The 27,672-nt window shown below is 39.6% G+C and overlaps 1 protein-coding gene across 16 annotated transcripts in view; it reads right to left on the reverse strand.

The window, feature by feature from the left end:
• Itpr (Inositol 1,4,5,-trisphosphate receptor) overlaps positions 1-27,672 on the reverse strand; it is a 590,630-nt gene that overhangs the window by 249,875 nt on the left and 313,083 nt on the right. For all 16 annotated transcript variants that reach the window (XM_070084086.1, XM_070084085.1, XM_070084080.1 and 13 more), the window contains 2 exons: positions 6,898-7,064; positions 787-877 (listed from right to left, as the gene is read on the reverse strand). In XM_070084086.1, the coding sequence (XP_069940187.1) occupies positions 787-877; positions 6,898-7,064 (258 nt within the window). The remainder of the gene's footprint in view (positions 1-786; positions 878-6,897; positions 7,065-27,672) is intronic.

The following is a 27,672-nucleotide window of genomic DNA, read 5'->3' on the forward strand; positions in this document are numbered from 1 at the left end:
AATGTGTCCGGGTCCCCCTAGAAGGAATGGAACCTGGCAAAACAGCTTGCTTTTCCTTCCCCCTGGCTATGCCCCTGGGAGGTGTGAGGGTCAATGAAAATATTAAGAGGGCAGAGGAAGGGCTATCAAAGAGGTTTGAACAAACAGAGAAAGAGCAAAACAGGAGACTACACAGGTGTATAAATCTGGGGAGGAGGGAAGGAGGGGTAAGAGTCATTCCAGTTAACATTCCAAGAAAGGTTGGAGGGGGAGGGAGGTTAAAGGAGTTCTGAATGCTTATGTGAGCCTTTGAATGCTTATGTGAGCCTTTTACACAGGAGTGAAAGCCAGTGATTTTTGACTTCATATGCTGTTGGCTTCATTGTAACAATTATGAGAAACTGGCTACCTGGAAGTGGAAAGTACAGTGTCTGCACCCTGAAGGAGGGGTGGAAGTGCTGCAGTTCAGAAGGCCATCTGAAATGTTATCTTAACAAGCTTCTGGAAAAACAGTGATTGGATGAACATCCTCTGTTTCGAGTTGCCCTACCCCGGTGGGAAATGGCTGGCGAGTTAAAAAAAAAAACTTCCTGTTCACAAATTTGTCAAGATATATAGTGACTAATTTTCTTGGCTTTACACCATTAAGCCATTCCATATACTGCATACAAAAATAAAGTTCAGGATGCAATCTGGTCCTTACAACTTAAAGCAACTTTACACTATATCTGGACAGAAGCACATGTCCTTAAATTTTGCATATGCCACAGTATAAATGTTATTTTTCATGGATTCTAAATATCTTACCTGAATAGTTTGACTCTGATCTGAGAATGGACTGTTGAAGAATGTTGTGATGATTGTCATGAGTGAGTTGATCACATAGTTCTCCAGTGCTCTGTAAGACACAAGTAAGTGTTACCAACTGTTTTCAAGAAAAGTACTTATGTATCTTTTAATATACAGTGGACCCTCAAATTTAGTAGTCCCTTTTCTGTATGCAAAATTATTGTTATTCTCTATAAAATGTACTTTTTGTTAATATTTCCCATAAGAAATAATGTAAATCCAATTAAACCATTCTAGACACCCAAAAATATTAACACAAAATGCATTTTATAGAGAATAACAATAGTTGATGAGGAAATGGAGGTATTGGGTAAATGGCGGGAATACACTGAGGAATTTCCAAATGTCGATGAAGAAAGGGAGGCAGTAATTTCATGCATTGGCCAGAGAGGTATAACATCTTTTAGGAGTGAAAAAGAGCAGGATGTGAGTGTAGGGGGAGGTGCGTGAGGCATTAAGTAGAATGAAAGGGAGGTAAAACAGTTGGAACTGACGGGATCATGACAGAAATGTTAAAACCAGGGGCGGATATAGTGTTGGAGTGGTTGGTATTTTTGTTTAACAAATGTATGAAAGAGGGGAAGGTACCTAGGGATTGGCAGAGAGCGTGCATAGTTCCTTTATATAAAGGGAAGGGGGACAAAAGAGAGTGTAAAAATTATAGGGGAATAAGTTTACTGGGTATACCAGCTAAAGTGAATGGTAGGGTTATTACTGAAAGAATTAGAGGTTAGACACAGAGTAGGATTGCAGATGAACAGGGAGGCTTAAGAGTGGGTAGGGGATGTGAAGATCAAGTGTTTACATTGAAGCATATATGTGAACAGTATTTAGATTAAGGTAGGGTTTTCATTGCATTCATGGATTTGGAAAAGGCATATGACAGAATGCATAGGGAAGCAATGTGGAAGATGTTGCAATTGTATGGAATAGGTAGTAAGTTACTAAATGCTGTAAAGAGTTTTTATGAGGATAGTGAGGCTCACATTAGGGCGTGTAGGAGAGACGGAGATTACTTCCCAGTAAAAGTAGGTCTTAGACGGAGATTACTTCCCAGTAAAAGTAGGTCTTAGACAGGGATGTGTAATGTCACCATGATTGTTTAATATATTTATAGATGGGGTTGTAAAAGAAGTATATCCTAGGGTGCTGGGGAGGGGGAGGGATTAAATTATGGGGAATCAAATGCAAAATGGGAGCTGACACAGCTACTTTTTGCTGATGATACTGTGCTTTTAGAATTGATAAAGGCAAAAAGGTGAGTGGTGCATTGAGGTATTTATAGAGACAAAAAATGTTATCCATGGAGGCAAAGAAGGGAATGTATGAAAGTATAGTGGTACCAACACTCTTATATGGGTTTGAAGCTTGGGTTGTAAATGCTGCACCAAGGAGGCAGCTGGAGGCAGTGGAGATGTCCTAAGGGCAATGTGTGGTGTAAATATTATGCAGAGAATTCAGAGTGAGGAAATTAGGAGGAGGTGTGGAGTTACTAAAAGGATTAGTCAAAGGGCTGAAGAGTGGTTGTTGAGGTGGCTTGGTCATTTAGAAAGAATGGAACAAAGTACAATGACTTGGAGAGCATATAAATCTGTAGGGGAAGGAAGGTGGGGCAGGGGTCACTCTCGAAAAGGGTGGAGGGAGGAGGAAAAGGAGGTTTAGTAGGCGAGAGGCTTGGACTTCCAGCAAGCATTTTGTGAAGGGATTCAGGGAAATCTGTTAGCCAGATTTGAGTCCTGGAAATAGGAAGTACAATGCCTGCACTGTAAAGGAGGGGTTTGGGATATTAACAGTTTGGGAGACTTCTAAACTGTCGTATCTGAGCGCCACTGCAAAGACAGTGATCATGTATGAGTGATGGTGAAAGTATTGAATGATGATGAAAGTATTTTTCTTTCTTTTTGGGTCACCCTGCCTTGGTGGGAAACAGCCGATGTGTTAAAAAAAAAAAATAAAAAAATCTTACCGTACATAAGTATTGTACATACACACAGGCACACACACTCCCAAAATCAACACCCTCCTCGGCTCAATCATGCCACGTATATACATTGTAAAGTGTGCATACTTTTCTTGCAAATGTATAAGAAAGGGCAGATAGTGGTGACTATTGTTTCAGACTGACACCTATGGGCCAAAATGAGATATAAAAGTACTCTCATGTAGTACATTTTAAAGTGGAAAATATTTATGTTCAAGATGAAGTGCCACTGAGGCAGAGAGGGGGAAAGACAGAATGTGTTGCCAGACAGTAGCTCTAGGATCAGTTAACAACAACAAAGGTGAATTAAGCTAAGAAAATACAGAAGAATGAAAAAAAAAAAAAGTCTCTGTGGGGAAGTGGAACAGAATTCTTCCTCCTTAAGCCATGCATGTCGTAAGAGGTGACTAAAATGCTGAGAGCAAGGGGCTAGTAACCCTTTCTCTGGTATATATTACTAAATTTAAAAAGAGAAACTTTTGTTTTTCTTTTTGGGCCACCCTGCCTTGGTAAAATACAGCTAGTGTGTTGAAAGAAAGAAGAAAAAAACAGAGCAATATATCTAACAACATCAGACAATGGCAGTGCCAAGACAGGCAATGCTGTTTTGAAGATAAAACTGAAAGAGGAGCTACTAGCAGTTACCAGGAATAAAGACAGATTAGCAATAGTATCTTTTGGTACTCCAACTGAAAATCAAGAGTGGTAAGAATAATGGACAGAAATGGCCCCAAACATGGTACAATCATAATTGTGAAGGTTGTTGGGAGAGAGTAAGAAAGGGAAGGAATAAGTGGTTTAAATAAGATCCCTAACACTGCACAATACAACATATATGTAAAGAAAAATGCATGAAATAGGAAGCACACAATGAAAGGAAGAAAAGATTGGAGTACAGAAAGAAGTCTGCAAAATAGAACATCCTACATACAAATCTGAAAGCTATTCAGAATCCTGTAGATTAATCAGGCAGCATAAAAACCAGGACTTAACACTGAAACCAAAAATTGTTTTGCTTATCTGATAAAGGACATCAGCTTGAAACAATTAAGCCATGGTGCTAAATTTGAAATGATGGTATTGAAACTTTTTTTTTTTCAACACCTAGACAGGGTGACCCAAAAAGAAAGAAAATCCCCAAAATGAAAATACTTTCATCATTCAACACTTTCACCTCACTCATACATAATCACTGTTTTTGCAGAGGCGCCCAGATACAACAGCTTAGAAGCATATATAAAGATACAATATAAAAAGTGACCTGAATAATATAATAAACTCCCTATAGAAGATAATATCAGGGCCCAATTATACATATCTACCATCCTATTACACATCCCTCCAAACTGCCAATATCCCAAACCCATCCTTTAAAGTGCAGACATTGTACTTCCCATTTCCAGAACTCAAGTCCGGCTATATAAAAATAACTGGTTTCCCTGAATCCCTTCACTAAATATTACCCTGATCACACTCCAACAGCTCAACATGTCCCAAAAACCATTCATCTCCATTCACTCCTATCTAACACGCTCGTGCACACTTGCTGGAAGTCCAAGCCCCTCACCCACAAAACCTCCTTTACTCCCTCCCTCCAACCTTTTTGAGAATGACCCCTACCCCGCCTTCCTTCCCCTACAGATTTATATGCTCTCCATGTCATTCTACTTTGATCCATTCTCTCTAAATGACCAAATCACCTCAACAACCCCTCTTCAGCCCTCTGACTAATACTTTTATTAACTCCACACCTTCTCTTAATTTCCACACTTCTGATTCTCTGCATAATATTTACACCACACATTGCCCTTAGACAGGACATCTCCACTGCCTCCAACTGCCTCCTTGCTGTAGCATTTACAACCCAAGCTTCACACCCATATAAGAGTGTTGGTACCAGTGTACTTTCATACAATCCCTTCTTTGCCTCCACTGATAAAGTTTTTTTGTCTCCACATATACCTCAATGCACCACTCACCTTTTTTTCCCTCATCAATTTTATGGACTGAAACATGAATAGACATAAACAAAAGTGTAGATGGCCAGAGAACCATGAACATATTTCAAAGAGAATTGAGTGTGATCATCATAAAACCAGAAGCTTAGTAAGAGAAGACATGATAATTACATTTTTTTTTTTAACATGCCGACCATCTCCCACTGAAGCAGGGTGACCCAAAAAAGAAAGAAACACTGTCACCATCATTTACACATAATCACTGTCTTTGCAGAAGTGCCCAGACATGACAGTTTAGATGTCACACCCAACAGCCAATATCCCAAACCCCTTCTTTAAAGTGAAGGTTTTTTACCTCACATAGTATAAGGCTATAAAAGAGGAAGATGTCTTTACAACAAGAGCAGAGAAGCCATAACTCTATACCAAACAAGAGGTACTGAAAATATACTAGAAAGTTTATCACAGTGTAGAAAGTGAAACAACCTACAACAGGAGGTAGTAAATGCTGAATTTACTGAATACAACATATTTTAATGCTTATTTTTGTCTATGACTACATTGCTTAAACTTATTGAAACACCATTTCAAAGGGAATTAAACTTTAACTTCAGTATGTTATATAGACCTAGGTAGTAGGTTGCAGACAACCACCACTCAGGGAGGTACTACTGCCCTGCCAAGTGAGTGTGAAACAGAAACCTGTAATTGTTTTACATGATGGTAGGATTGCTGGTGACTTTTTTGTCTCATAAACATGCAAGACTTCAGGTACGTCTTGCTACTTCTACCTACACTCAGGTCACACTACACATGCATATATATGCCCACCCCTCTGGGTTTTCTTCTATTTTCTTACTAGTTCTTGTTCTTATTTATTTCCTCTTGTCTCCATGGGGAAGTGGAACAGAATTCTTCCTCCGTAAGCCATGCGTGTCGAAAGAGGCGACTATCATGCTGGGAGCAATGGGCTAGTAATTCTTTTTCCTGTATACATATATTACTAAATGTAAAAGGAGAAACTTTTGTTTTTGCTTTTGGGCCACCCCGCCTTGGTGGGATATGGTCGGTGCTTTGAAAGAAAGAACACAAGAACATAAAAAAGAAGGAACACTGCAGAAGACCTACTGACCCATGCAAGGCAGGTCCAATTCTCCCACCGGCTTAAGCCAATGCTTTAACCTAAAGAAGAAGAAACATGCAAGATTTCAGGTACGTCTTGCTACTTCTACTTACACTTAGGTCACACTACACATACATGTACATGCAGTTATATACAAATCCCTCTGGTTTTCTTCTTTCTTACCAGTTCTTGTTCTCGTTTATTTCCACTTATCTCGCATGGGAAAGTGGAACAGAATTCTTCCTCTGTAAGCCATACATGTCGTAAGAGGTGACTAAAATACCAGGAACAAGGGGCTACTAACCCCTTCTTCTGTTTATATTACTAAATTTAAAAAGAAAAACTTTCGTTTTTCCTTCTGGGTCACCCTGCATCAGTGAGATACAGCCAGTTTGTTGAAAGAAGAAGATAAACAAGCAAGGTGTGCAGGTTGTGGGTTAAGAGGGAAGTGGGGGAAGCGTGCTTGTAACTTGGATGTTGGCTCATAATTCAGAGCAAAAAACTGACAGAGTGACAGCTCCTATCTCAAAAAACTCATAAGTAGGGAAACTTGTAAGTCGAGGTTCCACTGTACTAAGACACCAACGACTGCAGGGTGTAGCAGGTCACCTCCATTTCACTGCTCAGTACTTAATACTCATGGCAATGAATCAGCCCAAGAAACCGAATATTAAATGTCTGTGGAAACAGAGTTCTGCTACCTCAATCAAAACTAAAAAACGAGGAATATTCTATTCATACTGCATGAACTACACTTTTCATAAACAAACAGAAACAGAAAGAATAAAAAGACACAATACCATGACTAAAACAAGACACAAATAACCCACACTTAGGAGACTGAAACTTATGACAATGTTTTGGTCCAATTTGAACCATTAACAAGTCACACAAGCATGACTATTCACATGAATGTAACTAGTTAATGGTTAAGTCAGACTGAAATGTCATCATAAGTTTCAGTGTCCTATGCGCAAGTTATCTACGTAAAGAGTAACAGAACTTACTTGTCAGCATATCTTCGGTCAGGAGGAGCAGTGGCTACTCGACCCATATCTACCAGGAATGACTTCTCAAACAAACTCCAAATATGATGAGAATTATAGATTTCTTTCATTTCAACTTCAGTGTCGATGTAACAGTGGTTGAGGAAGTTTATGTAAGCTTCTTTAACCTACAGCAACACACAAATCATTAACATTTTTCAAATTAATACAAATAATGTGTAACAATCAAAGAATACAATACATAATACTGTACATAAATATATTGTGTTAACTTTACAAATTACACAAAGTGATATTATATCCTTTCTTCAAACATATCCAGCCAATGTCCAATGCCTTTTGCCCAGTCTAAAGATGAAACCTGGATGAAATTCTCAAAATATGTAAAGGGATGAAGAATAACAGTCACAGTATAATGGCTTGAACAATTCACCATTAGCCAACAATTATAGGGGAAACATTATACAACATTACTGACTGCCCTAAACCATTATCAAGTCACAACCAGTAATGTGACTTCATAATGATCCAAGAAAGACCAAATAGTCAAAAATTTCCTCTCCAAATTGTAGTTTAATAGCAAATATTAAAGGATAATAACTGCTGGTGTTTAAGGCAATAGGTTGAGACAGCAGCCACACAGGAAGGCACTACCGTCCTGCCAAGTGAGTGTGAAATGGAAGCCTGTAATTGTTTTACATGATGGTAGGATTGCTGGTGTTTTTTGTCTGTCTCATAAACACGCAAGATTTCAGGTATGTTTTGCTACTTCTACTTACACTTAGGTCATAGTGCACATGCATAGACAAGCACATATATACATATGCCCCTCTTTCTATTTCCTTACTACTTCTTGCTCTTGTTTATTTCCTCTTATCTCCATGGGGATATGGAACAGAGTTCTTTCTCCGTGAACAATGTGTATCGTAAAACGCAACTAAAATGCCAGGAGTAAGGGGCTAGTAACCCATTCTTCTGTTTATATTACTAAATTTAAAAAGAGAAACTTTCGTTTTTCCATCTGGGCCACCCTGCCTCAGTGGGATACAGCCAATTTGTTGAAAGAAGATATATACTAACACACATCTGGGTTTTCTTCAATTTTGTTAATAGTTCACGTTCTTTATTTTCTCTTATCTCCACGGGGAAGTGGAACAGAACTCTTCCTACATCAGCTATGCGTGTCATAAGGGGCGACTAAAATGTGAGAAGCAAGGGGCTAGTAACCCCTTCTCCTGTACACATTACTAGGGTTAAAAAGAAAAACTTTTGTTTTTCTTTCTAGGTCACCACACCTCTCAGTGGGATATGGCCAATTTGTTGAAAAAAAAAAAAAAAAAAAAATTGTTGGTGTGTAAGAAAGTCACCCACCGCTAAGATACCACAACCAGTATGATTATTGAAACAAGGCCTGATTTAAAAGCTTCATTTCTTCAGCGTAATAAACTTTTCAAACTTTCATACTTCATGAAATGTTTATGCAAATAAAAATGTTGTAACTTACATGATCTTTGAAATAACCATCGTTAAACTGTTATTTCAAAGCTCAGAATGATTAGTACAGCTTCTCCTCACTTACCGACGTACTCGTTTACCAATGACTCGGACTTACGACAGGCTCTCTGACCAGTATGCATACTTAAATAATGTACAGGAAGGCCCCGCTTTACGGCGTTTCACTTTACGGCGTTCCGCTAATACGGACATTTCAAATTATGACCAAAACTCACTATACGGCTCCCCCCACCTGACTTTCTAATACGGTCACCGTGCCCCACCCTGTTTGTTTACATTCTCCATGAGCTCAGTAAGCACTAAGTCTCTCCATTTTGTCTGGAAACTCCAAAATTTCAAATGTTTTTAAAAGTTATTTCATATTTTATATATACTCTGATAATTATACTTATGTATACCTGTACCTAAATAAACTTACATACATCGAGTCATTTAAATGTCGTATATTACGTTAATATACACATTTTCATTAATCCATCCATGATATTTTTTTCAAAATTATATAATAAACACGATGCATAACATATAAATAAGATAAATACACCCCACAGTAGAATAAATAAACAAATGTGAGATGTCGTAGCAGACGACTTGCACAAGTGGTGATAATAACAATACTGAGTCTCATTAAATGTGGTATATTACGGTAATATACACATTTTCATTAATCCATCCATGATATTTTTTTCAAAATCATATAATAAACACGATGCATAACATATAAATAAGATAAATACACCCCACAGTAGAATAAATAAACAAATGTGAGATGTCGTAGCAGACGACTTGCACAAGTGGTGATAATAACAATACCGAGTCTCATTAAATGTCGTATATTACGGTAATATACACATTTTCATTAATCCATCCATGATATTTTTTTCAAAATTATATAATAAACACGATACATAACATAAAAAGATGATAAATACACCCCACAATAGAATAAATAAACATAAATATAAGATGTGGGAGCCACATAACTTGTACAAGTGACGCCAAGAATAACATTTTCTCTAATCTAACATAAGAGTAAATGTGTTACTGGGGGTAACTGTAGAAAATTATTCCTTTCGTATGTATGTAAGTAAGTTTATTCAGGTATACACAAATACAGTTACATAGATTATCATACATAACAACATACGTGTAGAGAACCTAGGATAACCCAAAAAAGTCAGTGTGACTTATTTCCATTGCCTTCACTCAGAGCTTCATTTCTTCTCAAAATGATGTTACATGAGAATGGGAGTGTTCTTCTTTATTAATTCTACCGTATCAATGTAGAGACAACCTGTACACAATGTAACTTGTACACAAACCAGACGTGTACACTTCGTTTGTTTACAAAACTTACCTTCGCCTGGTTTGTTTACATAACTGCGCCTGCCCCCTCTCATGTATTCATTCTTTCTTTCTCTCATTTATTCGTTTTATCTCATTTACTTACTCCTGACCCTACATTAAGACTACAAATATTTTAAGGTAAGTAATGAGTGAACTGTATATACATTTTATCGCTCTGGGATGCTTAAATATCATAGAATAGTATGTGTGGGTGGGGTGGCCTGGTGAGGCTATTACAATACATACCACACTTGATTTCTTACAATAAATACTACTTGTCTCACCCTAGATTAAGACTATAAATATTTTAAGGTAAGTAATGAGTGCACTATGTGTGTATTGTACCTTTTTATTGTTTTTTGATGCCTGGTTCTATTGCTAACTTAATATATGTTAGTGTAAACTTGTTATCTAGTGTTTGTATGCATTTATAAGTGGAAAAAAAGGGTGTTCCACTTTACGGCGATTTCCGCTTTACGGCGGTAGCCTGGAACCTAACCCGCCGTATAAGTGGGGCCTTCCTGTATATTATTATTATAATCAAAAAGAAGCGCTAAACTACAAGGGCTATACAGCGCTACAGGGCAGGGAAGGAAGCGAGGGTATCGGGCGGCAGAAGGGGAGAGGGATGATTAGTAGGTTACAAAAAACAGTGGGGCAGGGGGTAGTGAGAGGGTAGAGGTTAGCAAGAGATTGAGGTAGAAAGGGCTGAGGGGAGTGCTAAAGGTATCATCATCAGAGTTTGTGGAGTAAGTCAGTTGTTGTCAAAAAGTCAATGAGAGAGTCCGGATGAAAGGTGGGTCCATCAGCAAGAAGGGAAGGTAAATACACAAATAACCCGCACATAGAAGAGAGGAGCTTACGACGACGTTTCGGTCCGACTTGGACCATTTACAAAGTCACACTAACCAGAAGAGGAGCAGGACGGCTATATAATGTATAGGCAGGAGGGGGGGGGGGTTGTGGTGGGGGTGGGGAAGAGGGTTATTGGGGTGGTGGGGGTGGGGAAGAGGGTTATTGGGGTGGTGGGGGTGGTGGGGGTGGGGGTGGTGGTGGTGGGGATGGGGGGGGATGGGGGTGGTAGTAGTAGTGGTCATAGTAGTGGCGGCGGCGGCGGTGGCGGTAGTGGTAGTGGTGGTGGTGGTAGTGGTAGTGGTGGTGGTGGTAGTGGTGGTAGTGGTGGTGGTGGTAGTGGTGGTGGTGGTAGTGGTGGTGGTGGTAGTGGTGGTGGTGGTGGTGGTGGTGGTGGTAGTGGTGGTGGTGGTGGTAGTGGTGGTGGTGGTAGTGGTGGTGGTGGTAGTGGTGGTGGTGGTAGTGGTGGTAGTGGTGGTGGTGGTGGTGGTGGTGGTGGTGGTGGTGGTGGTGGTGGTGGTGGTGGTGGTGGTGGTAGTGGTGGTAGTGGTGGTAGTGGTGGTGGTAGTAGTGGTGGTGGTAGTAGTGGTGGTGGTAGTAGTGGTGGTGGTAGTAGTGGTGGTGGTAGTAGTGGTGGTGGTGGTGGTGGTGGTGGTGGTGGTGGTGGTGGTAGTAGTAGTGGTAGTAGTGGTAGTAGTAGTAGTAGTAGTGGGGAACTAAGGAGGAGAAGCCAGTCAAATATAAAGAAAGGGGAGCACTGCAAGGGAGCTAGGTGCCCACAGAGGGAGAGCAAGTGCACAGAGGTGGGGGGAAGGGGAAGCGATGAAATAAATAATGAAGGAACAGAAACACGCGACAGAAGAAAGACAAAAAAAGGAAAGAGGAAAGGGGAAGAGGGAGAAGAAGAAAAAATGAGGAATCAGGTTAAGTCACAGGTGTTCTGAAGTTTGGAGCATTTTACAATGTAGTGGGAGAGGAAGGCATCTACAGAGACGAAGCCAGGGCTAAGATTCATACAAGGAAAGTTGTGTATTAGAGAGGATTCAACAAAACGGCGACTGTTAAAGTTGGAAGTAGGGAAGACAGTTTTAGCAGAAGACCAGTCTATAGGATGGCTGTGATCTCTGACGTGACAGAAAAGAGCATTGTTAGTGTCAGCAAGCCTAACATAAGCTTACTTTCTGCCAGACTAACACTCTTCACACTAATCTCATTCATACCTCTCCTCCCTCTACAGATGTTCCTGGTGTATACTCTATTTCTTGCTCCTCCTGTCCTCTTCAATACTTTGGAGAAACTAGCCGATCTCTTTCTGACAGACTTAGGGAGCACAAAAATAGTGTTAGGCTTGCCGATACTAACAGTGCTCTTTTCTGTCACGTCAGAGATCATAGCCATCCTATTGACTGGTCTTCTGCTAAAACTGTCTTCCCTACTTCCAACTCAAACAGTCGCCGTCTAGTTGAATCCTCTCTAATACACAACTTTCCTTGTATGAATCTTAGCCCTGGCTTCGTCTCTGTAGATGCCTCCCTCTCCCACTACATTGTAAAATGCTCCAAACTTCAGAACACCCATGACTTAACCTGATTCCTCATTTTTTCTTCTTCTCCCTCTTCCCCTTTCCTCTTTCCTTTTTTTGTCTTTCTTCTGTCTCGTGTTTCTGTTCCTTCATTATTTATTTCATCACTTCCCCTTCCTCCCACCTCTGTGCACTTGCTCTCCCTCTGTGGGCACCTAGCTCCCTTGCAGTGCTCCCCTTTCTTTATATTTGACTGGCTCCTCCTCCTTAGTTCCCCACTACTACCACTACTACTACTACTACTACTACTACTACTACCACCACCACTACCTCTTCCTGCCTATATATAGCCATCCTGCTCCACTTCTGGTTAGTGTCACTTTGTAAATGGTCCAAGTCGGACCAAAACGTTGTCGTAAGCTCCTCTCTTCTATGTGCGGGTTATTTGTGTATCGTTCCAATCAAGGTATTGTGCCTTTTTTTGTTATTTAAGGGAAGGTAAAGAGAGAGCAGCAGAGCGAAGACGACATTGGAGGTAAATTCTGCGTGCTTGTTGATAGAGTGGGCAGTCTAACAGAATGTGGCTGACCGATACTGGAACCTGACAATTCTCACAGAGAGGAGCAGGGCGCCTCTCCATGAGATATCCATGAGTAAGACGAGTGTGGCCAATGCGAAGGCGGGAGAGAGTAGTCTCCCAACCTCGACACTGGTGACAAGAAGACGGCCAGTAACCTATACTCGGTTTAATAGAACTAAGTTTGTTATTGAGCAGAGCAGACCAACGTTGTTGCCAACGGGTGTGAAGGTGGGTAGCTATAACAGCAAAATAGTCCGTGAATGGAACACCTCTATATGAAACTGGAAGGTCATGTACTGCTGACTGTGCAGCAATGTCTGCCTGTTCATTGCCCTGTATGTCAACATGACCAGGGACCCAACAAAATACAATATCTTTATGTCTGGTAGAGATAAGGCATAACCAAAGTTGGATATGGAGAACTAGGGGTTGAGGTGTATCAAATTTTTGTATAGCCTGTAAAGCACTAAGGGAGTCTGAGACAACCACAAATGATGACACAGGCAAAGATGCAATATGGATAAGTGCTGCAAGAATGGCATACAATTCAGCAGTGAAAATTCTAGCCAAAGACAGTAAATGCCCTCGCACGACGCTGTCCGGAAACACTGCTGCGAATCCGACACCGTGAGAAGACTTAGAGCCATCTGTGTACACTGCGATGGCATGAGAATGAGAGTGGAAGTGGTCAAGAAAAAGAGAGCGGGAAGTTACCGTAGGTAGTTGGGCTTTTGAGCAAGGGAGTGAGAAAGAACAGACTCGAACAGCTGGAACTTCCCAGGGGGGTAGGGAAAAGTGATATGCTACATGAATATAAAAAGGTGGCAAATGAAGGGAAGACAAGAGTGAATGTAGGCGAAGTGAAAAGGGATGGAGCAAACAGGGGCGGTGAACAAATAAAGAATGTCTACTAAAATCGGTGACTATTCTATAAATGGAAGGATTGTGGAGATCATGAGAGCGTACATAGTAGCGAAGGCAATGGGCATCATGGCAATCGGACAAGGATGGAACATTCGCTTCTGCATAGAGGCTCTCAACAGGGGAAGAGCGAAAAGCACCAAGGCATAAACGTAATCCCTAATGATGGATGGAATTAAGGCTAGAGAGAGTAGCAGGAGAGGCAGCTGAATAGATCTGGTCACCATAATTGACGTTCGACAAAATGAGGGCTGAAGTAGGCGAAGGAGGGTTCGACGATCAGCTCCCCATGAAAGATGACCAAGGGTTTTAAGAAGGTTCAGCCGGCTGTGACAAGTTGCCTACAGAGAGGTAATGTGAGGTTTCCAGGATAACTTACGGTCAAAGAGAAGGCCTAGAAACCTGACTATCACATTCAGGGACACGCGAGCCATAAAGGTACGAAGGATGATTGGAAATGACAGAGCGTCTAGTGAAAGTAATTTGGTGAGTTTTGGTACTGGAAAATTTAAACCCATGCGTGGTGCCCAATTAGAAACACGGTTGACCGCATGCTGGAGAGAAACTGTAATGAGGCGACAGTCAGCGCCTGCACAAGCAATAGCAAAGTCATCAACATAGAGTGACGACCAAATACAGTGGACCCTCGCCTAACGAATGCATCGCATAATGTTAAATCTGGCTAGCGATACATTTTAACACAAAAATTTTGCCTCGGCTAACACTAAAAAGCTCGCCCAACGCGATTCGTTCCGTTCGAGACGCGCCCACTTGCAGCCTGAGCGCTCCTCACTTGTCCCATGGGTGCCAGTGTTTACAAGCCAGCTACCGCGGTCTCATCCAAACATACAATTGGAACATTTCGTATTATCACAGTGTTTTTAGTGATTGCACCTGCAAAATAAGTCACCATGGGCCCCAAGAAAGCTTCTAGTGCCAACCCGACAGCAAAAAGGGTGAGAATTACTATGGATGTGAAGAAAGAGATCACTGCTAAGTACGAAAGTGGAGTGCGTGTCTCCGAGCTGGCCAGGTTGTACACAAAACCCCAATCAACCATCGCTACTATTGTGGCCAAGAAAACGGCAATCAATGAAGCTGTTCTTGCCAAAGGTGCAACTTTGTTTTCGAAACAGAGATTGCAAGTGATAGAAGATGTTGAGACTGTTATTGGTGTGGATAAATGAAAAACAGATGGCAGGAGATAGCATCTCTCAAGCGATCATATGTGAAAAGGCTAGGCAGTTGCATGACAATTTAATTAGAAAAATGCCTGCAACTAGTGGCGATATGAGTGAATTTAAAGCCAGTAAAGGCTGGTTTGAGAGATTTAAGAATCGCAGTGGCATACATAGTGTGATAAGGCATGGTGAGGCTGCCAGTTCGGACCAAAAAGCAGCTGAAAAATATGTGAAGGAATTCAAGGAGCACATAGACAGTGAAGAATTGAAGCCTGAACAAGTGTTTAATTGTGACAAAACAGGCCTGTTTTGGAAGAAAATGCCAAGCAGGACCTACATTACTCAGGAGGAAAAGGCATTCCCAGGACATAAGCCTTTGAAAGACAGGCTTACTCTGTTGATGTGTGCTAATGCTAGTGGTGATTGCAAAGTGAAGCCTTTATTGGTGTATCACTCTGAAACTCCCAGAGTGTTCAGGAAAAACAATGTCTTCAAGGCTAATTTGTGTGTGATGAGGAGGGCAAACAGTAAGGCATGGGTCACTAGAAACCTTTCCTATGACTGGTTACACCATGCATTTGCCCCCAAATTCCTTCTATCTTGTACCAACTGAGCCCACGGAAGTCACCGCGATCATAAAGTCACTTAAAAATAACTCGGGGAATCTGTCTCATGTCCCACCATTATTGAACAAGTGAGCGGCCCATGTCCTTTCGCATGCTATTACATTACATTTTAACAAGTCACTAGAAACTAGCACTTTCCCGACACTACTCAAGACAGCAAGGGTTACACCAATACAACTATAGGCCAATATCAAACTTACCATTGCTATCCAAAATCTTCGAGAAACTCGTGCACAGGAGACTATATTCATTTACAACGTCACAAAACATACTCAACCCCTGCCAGTTTGGATTCAGGAAAAATAAAAGCACTAATGATGCAATTATAAAAATGCTAGACTTGCTTTACAAAGCATTGAATCACTAAAGACACCCTTCTCCTGCATTATTCTTACTGAGACCTGGCTTAAGCAGGACACAATAATTATATCTACCCTCTACCAGGATACACAGCAATCCACAACTGCAGACCATACCAAGTTGGGGGTGGTATTGCAATCTATTACTTTAACCAATTACCTTGTATTAGCACCACTTGCTTTAGTGATGAATATGGAGAATACATTTTTACTAATTTTACTGTAAAAAATCTTAAGATGCCTATAACAATCAGTGCCATTTACCGGATGCCCCACACAAACATCCCAAATTTCAGTGAGAAATTAAAGGCACTAATAACAAACAGACAAATGAATAAGCACCACCTTCTCTTAGCTGGAGACTTCACTATCAACCTTGGCCTACTAGATGATCAGCCTGTAACTGATTTCATCAACAATATGAACAACACACTTCTCATACCAACAATAACTAAACCAACCAGGCTCACTGAAACAAGTGCAACCATAATAGACCACACATGGACCAATATACTAGCCCCCCTTAAATCAGGGATAATCACAGATAGCACTACAGACCACTACCCTACCTTCCTCTTGACAAGCATTAGTAAACCACCACTGGAATACAACAAAGTTTCATTCAGACCCCATGATGAGGCCTTAATAAGGAAGTTCACAGCTGACCTAGAGACTGCTGACTGGCCTACAGAATTCTCCAAGGCCAATGATATTGATGACTGGACAGACATTTTTCTTAACAAATTACTTAGACTATACAACAAACATTGTCCTATAAAAACGAAACAGATCACAAACAAACGGCTTGGTTGCCTATGGTTAACCAGCACCATTCTGAAATCCATTGATAAGAAACACCAATATGAAAAGCAATATAGACAGGGCTTAATACACAAAGATATTCTTAAACACTATTCATCAGTCCTCACCAAAGTAATAAAGAAAGCCAAACAACTATACTACTCCAGTAGATTCACTGACCCAAGAGGAGACATAAAAAAGACCTGGAAAGCACTCTCTCAGATTCTAGGGACCCACAAACTGAAAAATACCAAGAATATTGTCCTAACTAAACCTAATGAAACACCACTGCATCCCACTGACACAGTTAACAAGATAAACGACTTCTTCTCAACCATAGGATCTAATCTCGCCAATAAAATCCCACGTACTAATGCCCATGCCGGGGACTACCTAGATGGGAATTTCCCAAATTCCTTCTATCTTGCACCAACTGAGCCCACGGAAGTCACTGTGATTATAAAGTCACTTAAATATAACTCAGGGAATCTGTCTCATGTCCCACCATTATTGTACAAGCGAGCGGTCCATGTCCTCTCGTATGCTATCTCATTACTTTTTAACAAGTCACTAGAAACTAGCACCTTCCCGAAACTACTCAAGACAGCAAGGGTTACACCAATACATAAAGGTGGTGACCCTACAGATTTAAACAACTATAGGCCAATATCAAACTTACCATTGCTATACACAAATAACCCGCACATAAAAGAGAGAAGCAGGTTATTTGTGTATCGTTCCAGTCACGGTATTGTGCCTTTTTGTTATTTATTTACCACTGCTATCCAAAATCTTTGAGAAACTCGTGCGCGGGAGACTATATTCATTTATAACGGCACAAAACATACTCAACCCCTGCCAATTTGGATTCAGGAAAAATAAAAGCACTAACGATGCAATCATAAAAATGCTAGATCTGCTTTACACTTTTTTTTTTTTTTTTTTCAACAAGTCGGCCGTCTCCCACCGAGGCAGGGTGACCCAAAAAAGAAAGAAAATCCCCAAAAAGAAAATACTTTCATCATCATTCAACACTTTCACCACACTCGCACATTATCACTGTTTTTGCAGAGGTGCTCAGAATACAACAGTCTAGAAGCATACACATATAAAGATACACAACATATCCCTCCAAACTGCCAATATCCCAAACCCCTCCTTTAAAGTGCAAGCATTGTACTTCCCATTTCCAGGACTCAAGTCCGACTATATGAAAATAACCGGTTTCCCTGAATCCCTTCACTAAATATTACCCTGCTCACACTCCAACAGATCGTCAGGTCCCAAGTACCATTCGTCTCCATTCACTCCTATCTAACACGCTCACACACGCTTGCTGGAAGTCCAAGCCCCTTACCCACAAAACCTCCTTTACCCCCTCTCTCCAACCCTTTCGAGGACGACCCCTACCCCGCCTTCCTTCCCCTATAGATTTATATGCTTTCCATGTCATTCTACTTTGATCCATTCTCTCTAAATGACCAAACCACCTCAACAACCCCTCTTCTGCCCTCTGACTAATACTTTTATTAACTCCACACCTTCTCCTAATTTCCACACTCCGAATTTTCTGCATAATATTTACACCACACATTGCCCTTAAACAGGACATCTCCACTGCCTCCAACCGTCTCCTCGCTGCTACATTTACCACCCAAGCTTCACACCCATATAAGAGTGTTGGTACTACTATACTTTCATACATTCCCTTCTTTGCCTCCATAGATAACGTTTTTTGACTCCACATATACCTCAACGCACCACTCACCTTTTTTCCCTCATCAATTCTATGATTAACCTCATCCTTCATAAATCCATCCGCCGACATGTCAACTCCCAAGTATCTGAAAACATTCACTTCTTCCATACTCCTCCTCCCCAATTTGATATCCAATTTTTCTTTATCTAAATCATTTGATACCCTCATCACCTTACTCTTTTCTATGTTCACTTTCAACTTTTTACCTTTACACACATTCCTAAACTCATCCACTAACCTTTGCAATTTTTCTTTAGAATCTCCCATAAGCACAGTATCATCAGCAAAAAGTAACTGTGTCAATTCCCATTTTGAATTTGATTCCCCAAAAATAAGAAATAAGAAATAAGAAATATCCACTAGGAATTTTTATTGACCTAAGAAAAGCTTTTGACACAGTAGTCCACGGCATCCTACTCCACAAACTTGACAGCATCAACAACACGGCCACTTGATACCAGAGTTCCACAGGGAAGTGTCCTTGGTCCCCTGCTCTTCCTCATATACATCAATGATCTTCCAAACGTATCTCAACACCTGAACCCCATTCTCTTTGCTGACGACACGACTTATGTCATCTCTCACCCTAATCTTGCCACCCTCAACACCATTGTTAACAAGGAGCTGATCAAAATATCGACTTGGATGACAGCCAATAAACTTACGCTTAACACTGTCAAAACCTACTACATTATGTTTGGTAGCAGAGCAGGAGATGCGCAAATTAACATTAAGATCGACAACACTCTAATTGCCAGACATAATGAGGGCAAATTCCTTGGCCTATACCTTGACAACAACCTGAATTTCAGCACCCACATCCAACACATAACCAAAAAAGTATCCAAAACGGTTGGGATTCTCTCCAAGATACGATACTACGTGCCGCAAACTGCCCTTCTCACACTATACCATCCACTTATATATCCATACCTCACCTATGCTATCTGTGCTTGGGGTTCAACTGCAGCAACACACCTAAAGCCAATACAGTAAGAATAATCACTAAATCCCATCCCTGGCAACACACCCCCCCCACTCTTCATAGATCTAAACTTACTCCCTGTTCAGTACATCCACACTTACTACTGTGCAATCTACATCTACAGGACCTTAAATTCCAATATTAACCTTGACCTAAAACGCTTTCTTGATAGTTGTGACAGAACCCACAGGCATAACACCAGACACAAACATCTCTATGACATTCCCCGTGTCCGACTAAACCTTTACAAAAATTCAATGTATGTCAAAGGCCCTAAAATCTGGAACACCCTACCTGAAAACTCTAGAACTGCAGACACATTCCTCACCTTCAAAACTGCCATCAGAAAACATCTTATCTCCCTGATACACCCTGTCAACTAATTACACGAATACCACCTGGTGGTCCACACACTCACTCACCCATTTGACCATAAACAGAAATATCAATCTCAATCTTAAAATAATGAATCTTAACTAGTCATAAGTTGGCCTGTGATACTCCAATACTGAAACTATGTATTGTGCCAAAACGAAAGCATTCACATTGCTAAACTCACAAACTAGTATTTAGTCACTTAGCCATAATACCAACTTACCTCATAATTTTGTAATATTTTAAACTTAAGATTTAATCTAAGTCTGCCCGAAATGCCTAGCCATGCTGGGTGCTCTAGTGGTACACTCTGTAATTATTATTTTACTACATGTAAACCACACAATAACCAAATTCTGTAAACTCAGCATTGTAATCCTTATAGAGAATAAACTTTTGAATTTGAATTGGAATTGGAAAATAAGGAATATCCGATAGGAATTTTTATTGACCTAAGAAAAGCTTTTGACACAGTAGACCACGGCATCCTACTCCACAAACTTGACCACTATGGTATAAGAGGCCATGCACTTGCATATTTTAAATCCTACCTTTCTAATAGGTATCAGTATGTCACCATTAAAGACACAGCCTCATCAATACAGCCACTTGATACTGGAGTTCTGCAGGGAAGTGTCCTTGGACCCCTACTCTTCCTCATTTACATCAATGATCTTCCAAACATATCCCAACACCTGAAACCCATTCTCTTTGCTGACGACACGACTTAGGTCATCTCCCACCCTAATCTTGCCACCCTCAACACCATTGTTAACGAGGAGCTGCTCAAAATATCGACTTGAATGACAACCAATAAACTTACACTTAACACTGGCAAAACCTACTATATTATGTTTGGTAGCAGAGCAGGTGTTGCGCAACTTAACATTAAGATCGACAACACTCTAATTACCAGACATAATGAGGGCAAATTCCTTGGCCTATACCTCGACAACAACCTAAATTTCAGCACCCATATCCAACACATAACAAAAAAAGTATCCAAAATGGTGGGGATCCTCTCCAAGATACGATACTACGTACTGCAAACTGCCCTTCTCACACTATACCATTCACTTACATATCCATACCTCACCTATGCTATCTGTGCTTGGGGTTCAACTGCAGCAACACACCTAAAGCCAATAATAACCCAACAAAAAGCCGCAGTAAGAATAATCACTAAATCCCATCCCTGGCAACACACCCCCTCACTCTTCACAGATCTAAACTTACTCCCTGTTCAGAACATCCACACTTACTACTGTGCAATCTATATCTACAGGACCTTAAATTCCAATATTAACCTTGGCCTAAAACGCTTTCTTGATAGTTGTGACAGGATCCACAGGCATAACACCAGACACAAACATCTCTATGGCATTCCCAGTGTTCGACTAAACGTTTACAAAAATTCAATGTATTTTAAAGGACCTAAAATCTGGAACACCCTACCTGAAAACCCTAGAACTGCAGACACATTCATCACTTTCAAAACTACAGTTAGAAAACATCTTATCTCCCTGATCCACCCTGACAACTAACTACATGATAACCACCTGGTGGTTCAAAATTACACTCATCCACTGACTATAAACCCAGAAATACTTATCTTAATCTTAAAATAATAAATCCTAACTAGTCATAAATTTGCCTATGATACTTAAATATAGACACTTTGTATTGTGCCAAAACAAAAGCAATCACATTGCTAAACTCACAAATTATGATGTAGTCACTTAGCCTTAATACTATAATCTGCAAGGATTTAATGTTAAGAATTAATCTAAGTCTGCTCGAAATGCCTAGCCATGCTAGGTGTCCTAGTGGCCCCCTCTGTAATTAGTATTTTATAACATGTAAACCACAAAATACCCAAAACCTGTAAACCCCACATTGTAACCATTATAGAGAATAAAATTGAATTGAATCCATTCTTTCAAATGAGACCCAAAAATCGAGAATACAATCATAAAAACCATACAAAAATGTACCACTTAGGGATGGCCAATGGCTGAGAAGTGAACTCCATTATTTATCGTCAAATTTTTTCATTTTTGGTGCATGTTAAGAAGCATCTTTCCATGATATATTGCCGAAGTTTCAATAAACAACTGAGAAAAAAACATATTTACCAAAAATCATATATGGCATGCCCAAGCCAGGAACTAGAAATAAGTTGCTTTGTCTGACTTTTTTAGGTTATCCTAGGTTCTCAGCATATATGATGCTATGTATGATAATCTATGTAGAGAAAATAGCTTTTTTGTTTTAGTATGAGTGTATATCACAGTTAGCCCTGTGCTATACTACATTTTCTCTAATACAAGCCCCCAAGACGGGGAAAGGAGAATGGTACTTGTATCCCATATCCTCTTCATACCTCCATCGAACAACTCGGCATTAAGACAAATATTATTCATTCTGTAGTATTTAGTGAGTTTTTATGTTATTTATATTGTTTATTATGTCATGTCAGGTCAATTGTGATATGCAAATAAGCCTTAGTGTTGATATTAGCATAGTAAGAAAGCATATTACCCTGCATCATGAGACTGAGCTCATGGCAACCGACAGTGGTTTCCAAGCCATCTTATCTTTTATGGACAATGTACTGTATATGTGCTTTACACAATGAGAAGCATTTCTTTTATTCGTTGGAACCATGGCTAGGGCTAAAAGTAAGCAGGTTATAACAATAAATAGAAAAAACAAAAAAGAAACTGGAATGACTTATGCAGAAAGTAGCGCCACCAAACGGTACCAGCAGGTTGGTGTGGCGACCCTGGAAATTTGAAATTATGCTAGCCGAAATTAGTGCCGAATAACTGATGGAACTGGATGTCTGATTGCCGGATTTGTGATGGCAGACCTGTACTTTCATTACATGCTATAACATACCTTGTATACTTATTTATCCTCTTTTTCATAAAATATGTATTACTTATTACCAAACCTCTTTCTACACATAGTTCAATTAAAGGCTCCCTATTATCATTTACTCCTGGCATCCCAAATTTACCTACTACTCCCTCCACAACATTTTTATCCACTTTAGCATTGAGATCCCTAAGCACAAGTACTCTCTCACTTGGTTCAAAACTCCCCACACACTCAACATTTCCCGAAATCTCTCTCTCTCTTCTACACTTCTTTCTTCTCCAGGTGCATAAATGCTTTCTATAACCCACTTTTCACATCCAACCTACATTTTACTCCATATAATCCTTGAATTTATACATATATTCCCTCTTTTCCTGCCATAACTTATCCTTCAACATTACTGCTACTCCTTCTTTAGCTCTAACTCTATTTGAAACCCCTGACCTAATCCCATTTATTTCTCCCCACTGAAACTCTCCCACTCCCTTCAGCTTTGTTTCACTTAAAGCCAGGACATCCAGCTTCTTTTCATTCATAACATCCACAATCATATCTTTCTTTTCATTCGCACAACATCCACGCACATTCAAACATCCCACTTTGACGGTTTCCTTCTTTTTCTTTTTAGTACGCTATATGGGAAAAGGGGTTACTAGCCCATTGTTCCCAGCATTTTAGTTGACTTTTACAACACGCATGGCTTACAGAGGAAAGATTCTTACTGCACTTCCCCATGGGTATGAAAGGAAAAGCAATAAGAATAAGAAGTATTAAGATAAAACCAAAGAAAACTCAGATGAGTGTGTATACAAAAACATGTACATGTATGTGTAGTGTGACCTAAGAGTAAGTAGAAGTAGCAAGCTGTACCTGAAATCTTGCATTTAAATACATACTAAAAATATTATAAATGGTTCAAAGGTGACATTAAAACAATATCAAAGATGGTTGACATAAACTCACTGCCATTATAGTATGCTCCTTACTTAGAGACAAATTCATTTACCGACGTGGCCTTAACCTTTTCAGGGTTTCGGCCATACTAATACGGCTTACACACCAGGGATTTTGACGTACTAGTACGCCTAAATTCTAGCGCCCTCAAATCTAGTGAGTGAAAGCTGGTAGGCCTACATATGAAAGAATGGATCTATGTGGTCAGTGTGCGCAGTATAAAAAACATCCTGCAGCACACAGTGCGTAATGAGAAAAAAAAAACTTTGTGTTTTTGGATTAAAACAGCGACTTTGCACTGTATTTTCGTATGGTATTTATTGTTGCATTCTAGTTTTCCTGGTCTCATTTTATAGAATGGAAGACATATTACAGAAACTGAGATGATTTTGACTGGTTTTACAATGAAAAGTGCCTTGAAATTGAGCTCAAAGTAGCAGAAATGTTTGATTTTTACCAAAGTTCAAAAGTAAACAAATCATGCCAAGCGTCCAATACACATCAACTGGTGAGTCTAAAATTCTTTCACAAATGTGCTGATATTATTTATACCATTTCTACACTAATGCAGTAGTCTGCATAACAGTAAATCTTCTATTTTTTTGCGAGAATAAAAATTGAAAGTGGAAAGCAAAAGAATGTAAGAGAGGCGTGGGGACATGACTAATGAACAGAGGAAATGTAATTTTAGTGCCAGGAATGTCTTTCTTGTTTATTCTGGACCCTATTTTGAAATTGGCATCTTTTGAAATTTGTGTGAAATTGGCAAAATTGCTAAATTCTGACCACTGTTTTGGATAGTTGAAATCGGTAAATGGGTGGTTTCTTGTACTCATTCGATAGAAAAAATGGAGTTCTAGCGAAATAGTTATGATTTTTGTCGACTAGTACACTGGAATTGGCTGAAAATAGGGCTCAAAGTGGGCAAAATCGCCAATGTATAAACATCGTCGAGACCACTAAATTCGCGAGAGCATAATTCCGTAAGTTTTCCATCAAATTTCATAATTTTGGTGTCATTATGGTTGGGAAAAGATTATCCATCTTTTCATAAGAATAAAATAATTTTTTTTTTTTTAAATTTGGCCGACCCTGAGAACAAGTCTCTGAGAGGGCCTGTCGACCCTGAAAGGGTTAAGAACGGAACTCCATCGTTAAGTGAGGAGAGGCTGTATTGATATACACCTACCATCCGACTTACGACCTGCTCGACACACAGCGACTCGACTTACGACCGTGTTTCTTATGCAAAATTTCTGGGAAATAAACAGCGTTTGTGTTGTACACAGTGTTTATCCTAAACCTTACAGTATAAAATACAGTACTAACAGCATAAAACATAAAGTAAAACATTAAATACCAAAATAAAACAATAAAATAAAGTCATTACAAAAGTGTTATGTTGATATTCAGTAGTAAAGTTCGACTTACGTCCATTTCGACTTACGACCGGTTTCTCAGAACCGAACTCGGTCGTAAGTCGGATGGTAGGTGTTGTTAGTAAAATATATTAGTATTGATAGCATTTGTAAAATATTAAAACACCATTTTAGAATTTCCAAATTTGGGGGTAAAGAATATTTGGCACCAGCCATCTCCCACTGAGGCAGGGTGATCTAAAAAGAAAAACAAAAGTTTTTCATTTAACATACAGTAATTTATACAAGAGAAGGAGTTACTAGCCTTTTGCACATAGAAAATATACAGATCTATTTCAGTTTGAATGATGAATGAGACACTTGAACAACACTTGGGTATCTTTATTGTGGAAATGTTTTGTCAACCAATAGCTTCTTAAGACCAATATAGAGAAGAATAGCTGAAGATCAGAAGGAGTTTGAGGTAATTAGTCCATCAGCCTGGAGTTGGTGTGATCAGTCCATCACTTAACTCCAGGCTGATGGACTGATTACCTCAAACTCCTTCTGATCTTCCACCATTCTTCTCTATTGGACTGAGGAAGCCACTGGCTGGTGAAATGTTTCCACAATAAAGATACCCAAATGTTACACAGGTGTCTCGTTCATCAATTTGTCAGTTCTCTGAACCATTTATCTACAATACGTTTGAATATTAGTGTTTAGTAACAATTATTATTACAGTGGACCCCCGGTTTACAATATTATTTCATTCCAGAAGTATGTTCAGGTGCCAGTACTGACCGAATTTGTTCCCATAAGGAATATTGTGAATTAGGTTAGTCCATTTCAGACCCCCAAACATACACATACAAACGCACTTGCATAAATACACTTACATAATTTGTCGCATTGGGAGCCGATCGTAAACCAGGGGTCCACTGTATTATAATTTTTATTATTATTTACAGGTAGTAGGTTAGTAGACAGCAACCACCCAGGAGGTACTACTGTCATGCCAAATGCGGGTGAAACGTAAACTTGTAATTGTTTTAAACAATGGTAGAATTGCTGGTGGCTTTTCTTTGTCTCTGTAACACGCTAGATAACAGGTGCACCTTGCTGCTTCTACTTCCGTTTAGGTCACACTTTGCATGTACGTACATATACAGTGGCACCCTGATTTTCGTCCTTAATCTGTTCCAGAATGTCGGTCAAAATCCGAAATGGATAAAAACCCTAAGTAATATTTCCCATAAGAAATAATGTAAATCCAATTAATCCATTCCAGATGCCCAAAAATATTAACAAAAAATACATTTTATAGAGAATAACTATAATTTTACATACAGAAAGTAATGAGAAATAAATATAAAGCACCAATTTTAATGGACAAATGAACATTTAGTCACTATTACATACCTTTACTGAAGACTCTTGTTGGCATATGGAAGTAGGCGACGAGGGGAGAGAGAGGAGAGGTTATTGTTTGGAAGGAGAATCCTCCTCCATAAGAACTTTAGGTATCAAAGCCCTATTTGGGGTACTTCTTTTTGTCTTTTACTGGCACTAGGACCAGTTTGAGAGTCACTGCATCCCTGCCATACAAAAAATCTGTCCAGAAAGGCCTGTTTCTGGTTCAGCCACACGTACACCACTTTCGTATTTTAATACAAGCTCTTTCTTGAATTCTATCATGTTTCTCACCTTCTTTACCAAAGGGTTGCCACTCTGAACTTTCTTTGGCCCCATGGTGGCTTATTTCGCAGTTGCACTCAATAAACAAGCACCAAAAACAATGGACGAACACGTGGAGTATTGTTCACTTGACAAGTGATAGAGGCAGATTGAGTCAGGCGGAGGCATCCCGGGCGGGCGGATGCACCTGATACAGACGATTTCCAAGTCGATGTATGAAACTTGGAGTAAAAATTTGACGAAAAAAATGGTCAAAATCCAAATTGTACGATATTCAAAACGGACGAAAACTGGAGTTTTACTGTATGTGCATACACACCCATCTGAGTTTTCTTCTATTTTTGTAATAGATTTTATTCTTATTTATTTCCTTTCATCTCCATGGGGAAGTGGAAAAGAATCCTTTCTCCATAAGCCATGTGTTGTAAAAGGCGACTTAAATGCTGGTAGCAAGGGGCTAATAACCCCTTCTCCTGTATAAATTACTAAGAATAATCAGAAAAATCTTTAATAGTGTTTCTTGTTTTTTTGATCACCCTACCTCGAAGGGAAACTATTATCAGTAGTAGTAAGAGGAAAATATGTAAGTATCTTGTCTTAAAGTAAATCAAATTCACTAAGTCAATGTAATAATAGTAACAATTTTCTGTTTTTATATAATGCCTTCGTTAAGTATAAAAAGGAGTATAGTATATTAATGCTCATTTGCAGAAGCAAATATTATCTTTTGTTGCTAAGGAGAAGCACAAGTTTCAAGCTCTGATATTAATCCTGGTACGAACACGTCCAGGACATACGTGGAAACTTCAAAGTTCAATTGTCAAATGTCATTATGAAAGTCAGATGAGCAGTGCATGTGCATAAAGTTTTGAAATTTATTAAAGAGCAATAAAAAATTACTGTATACAGCATTTAGAAATTCTATCACAAGACTAAATATCTGCATGTGGCATCCTGTTTTTTTGTTACATTAGCCCCAGGTGTGAAGTTGTGTGCAGATGACTCACTCTGGCTGTTTACAGCAAAGCCTGAGAAACTAATAGGTGATGGATAGGCTTT

The sequence above is a fragment of the Cherax quadricarinatus genome, chromosome 11 (assembly GCF_038502225.1).
Source record: "Cherax quadricarinatus isolate ZL_2023a chromosome 11, ASM3850222v1, whole genome shotgun sequence".
NCBI classification, from domain to species: domain Eukaryota; kingdom Metazoa; phylum Arthropoda; class Malacostraca; order Decapoda; family Parastacidae; genus Cherax; species Cherax quadricarinatus.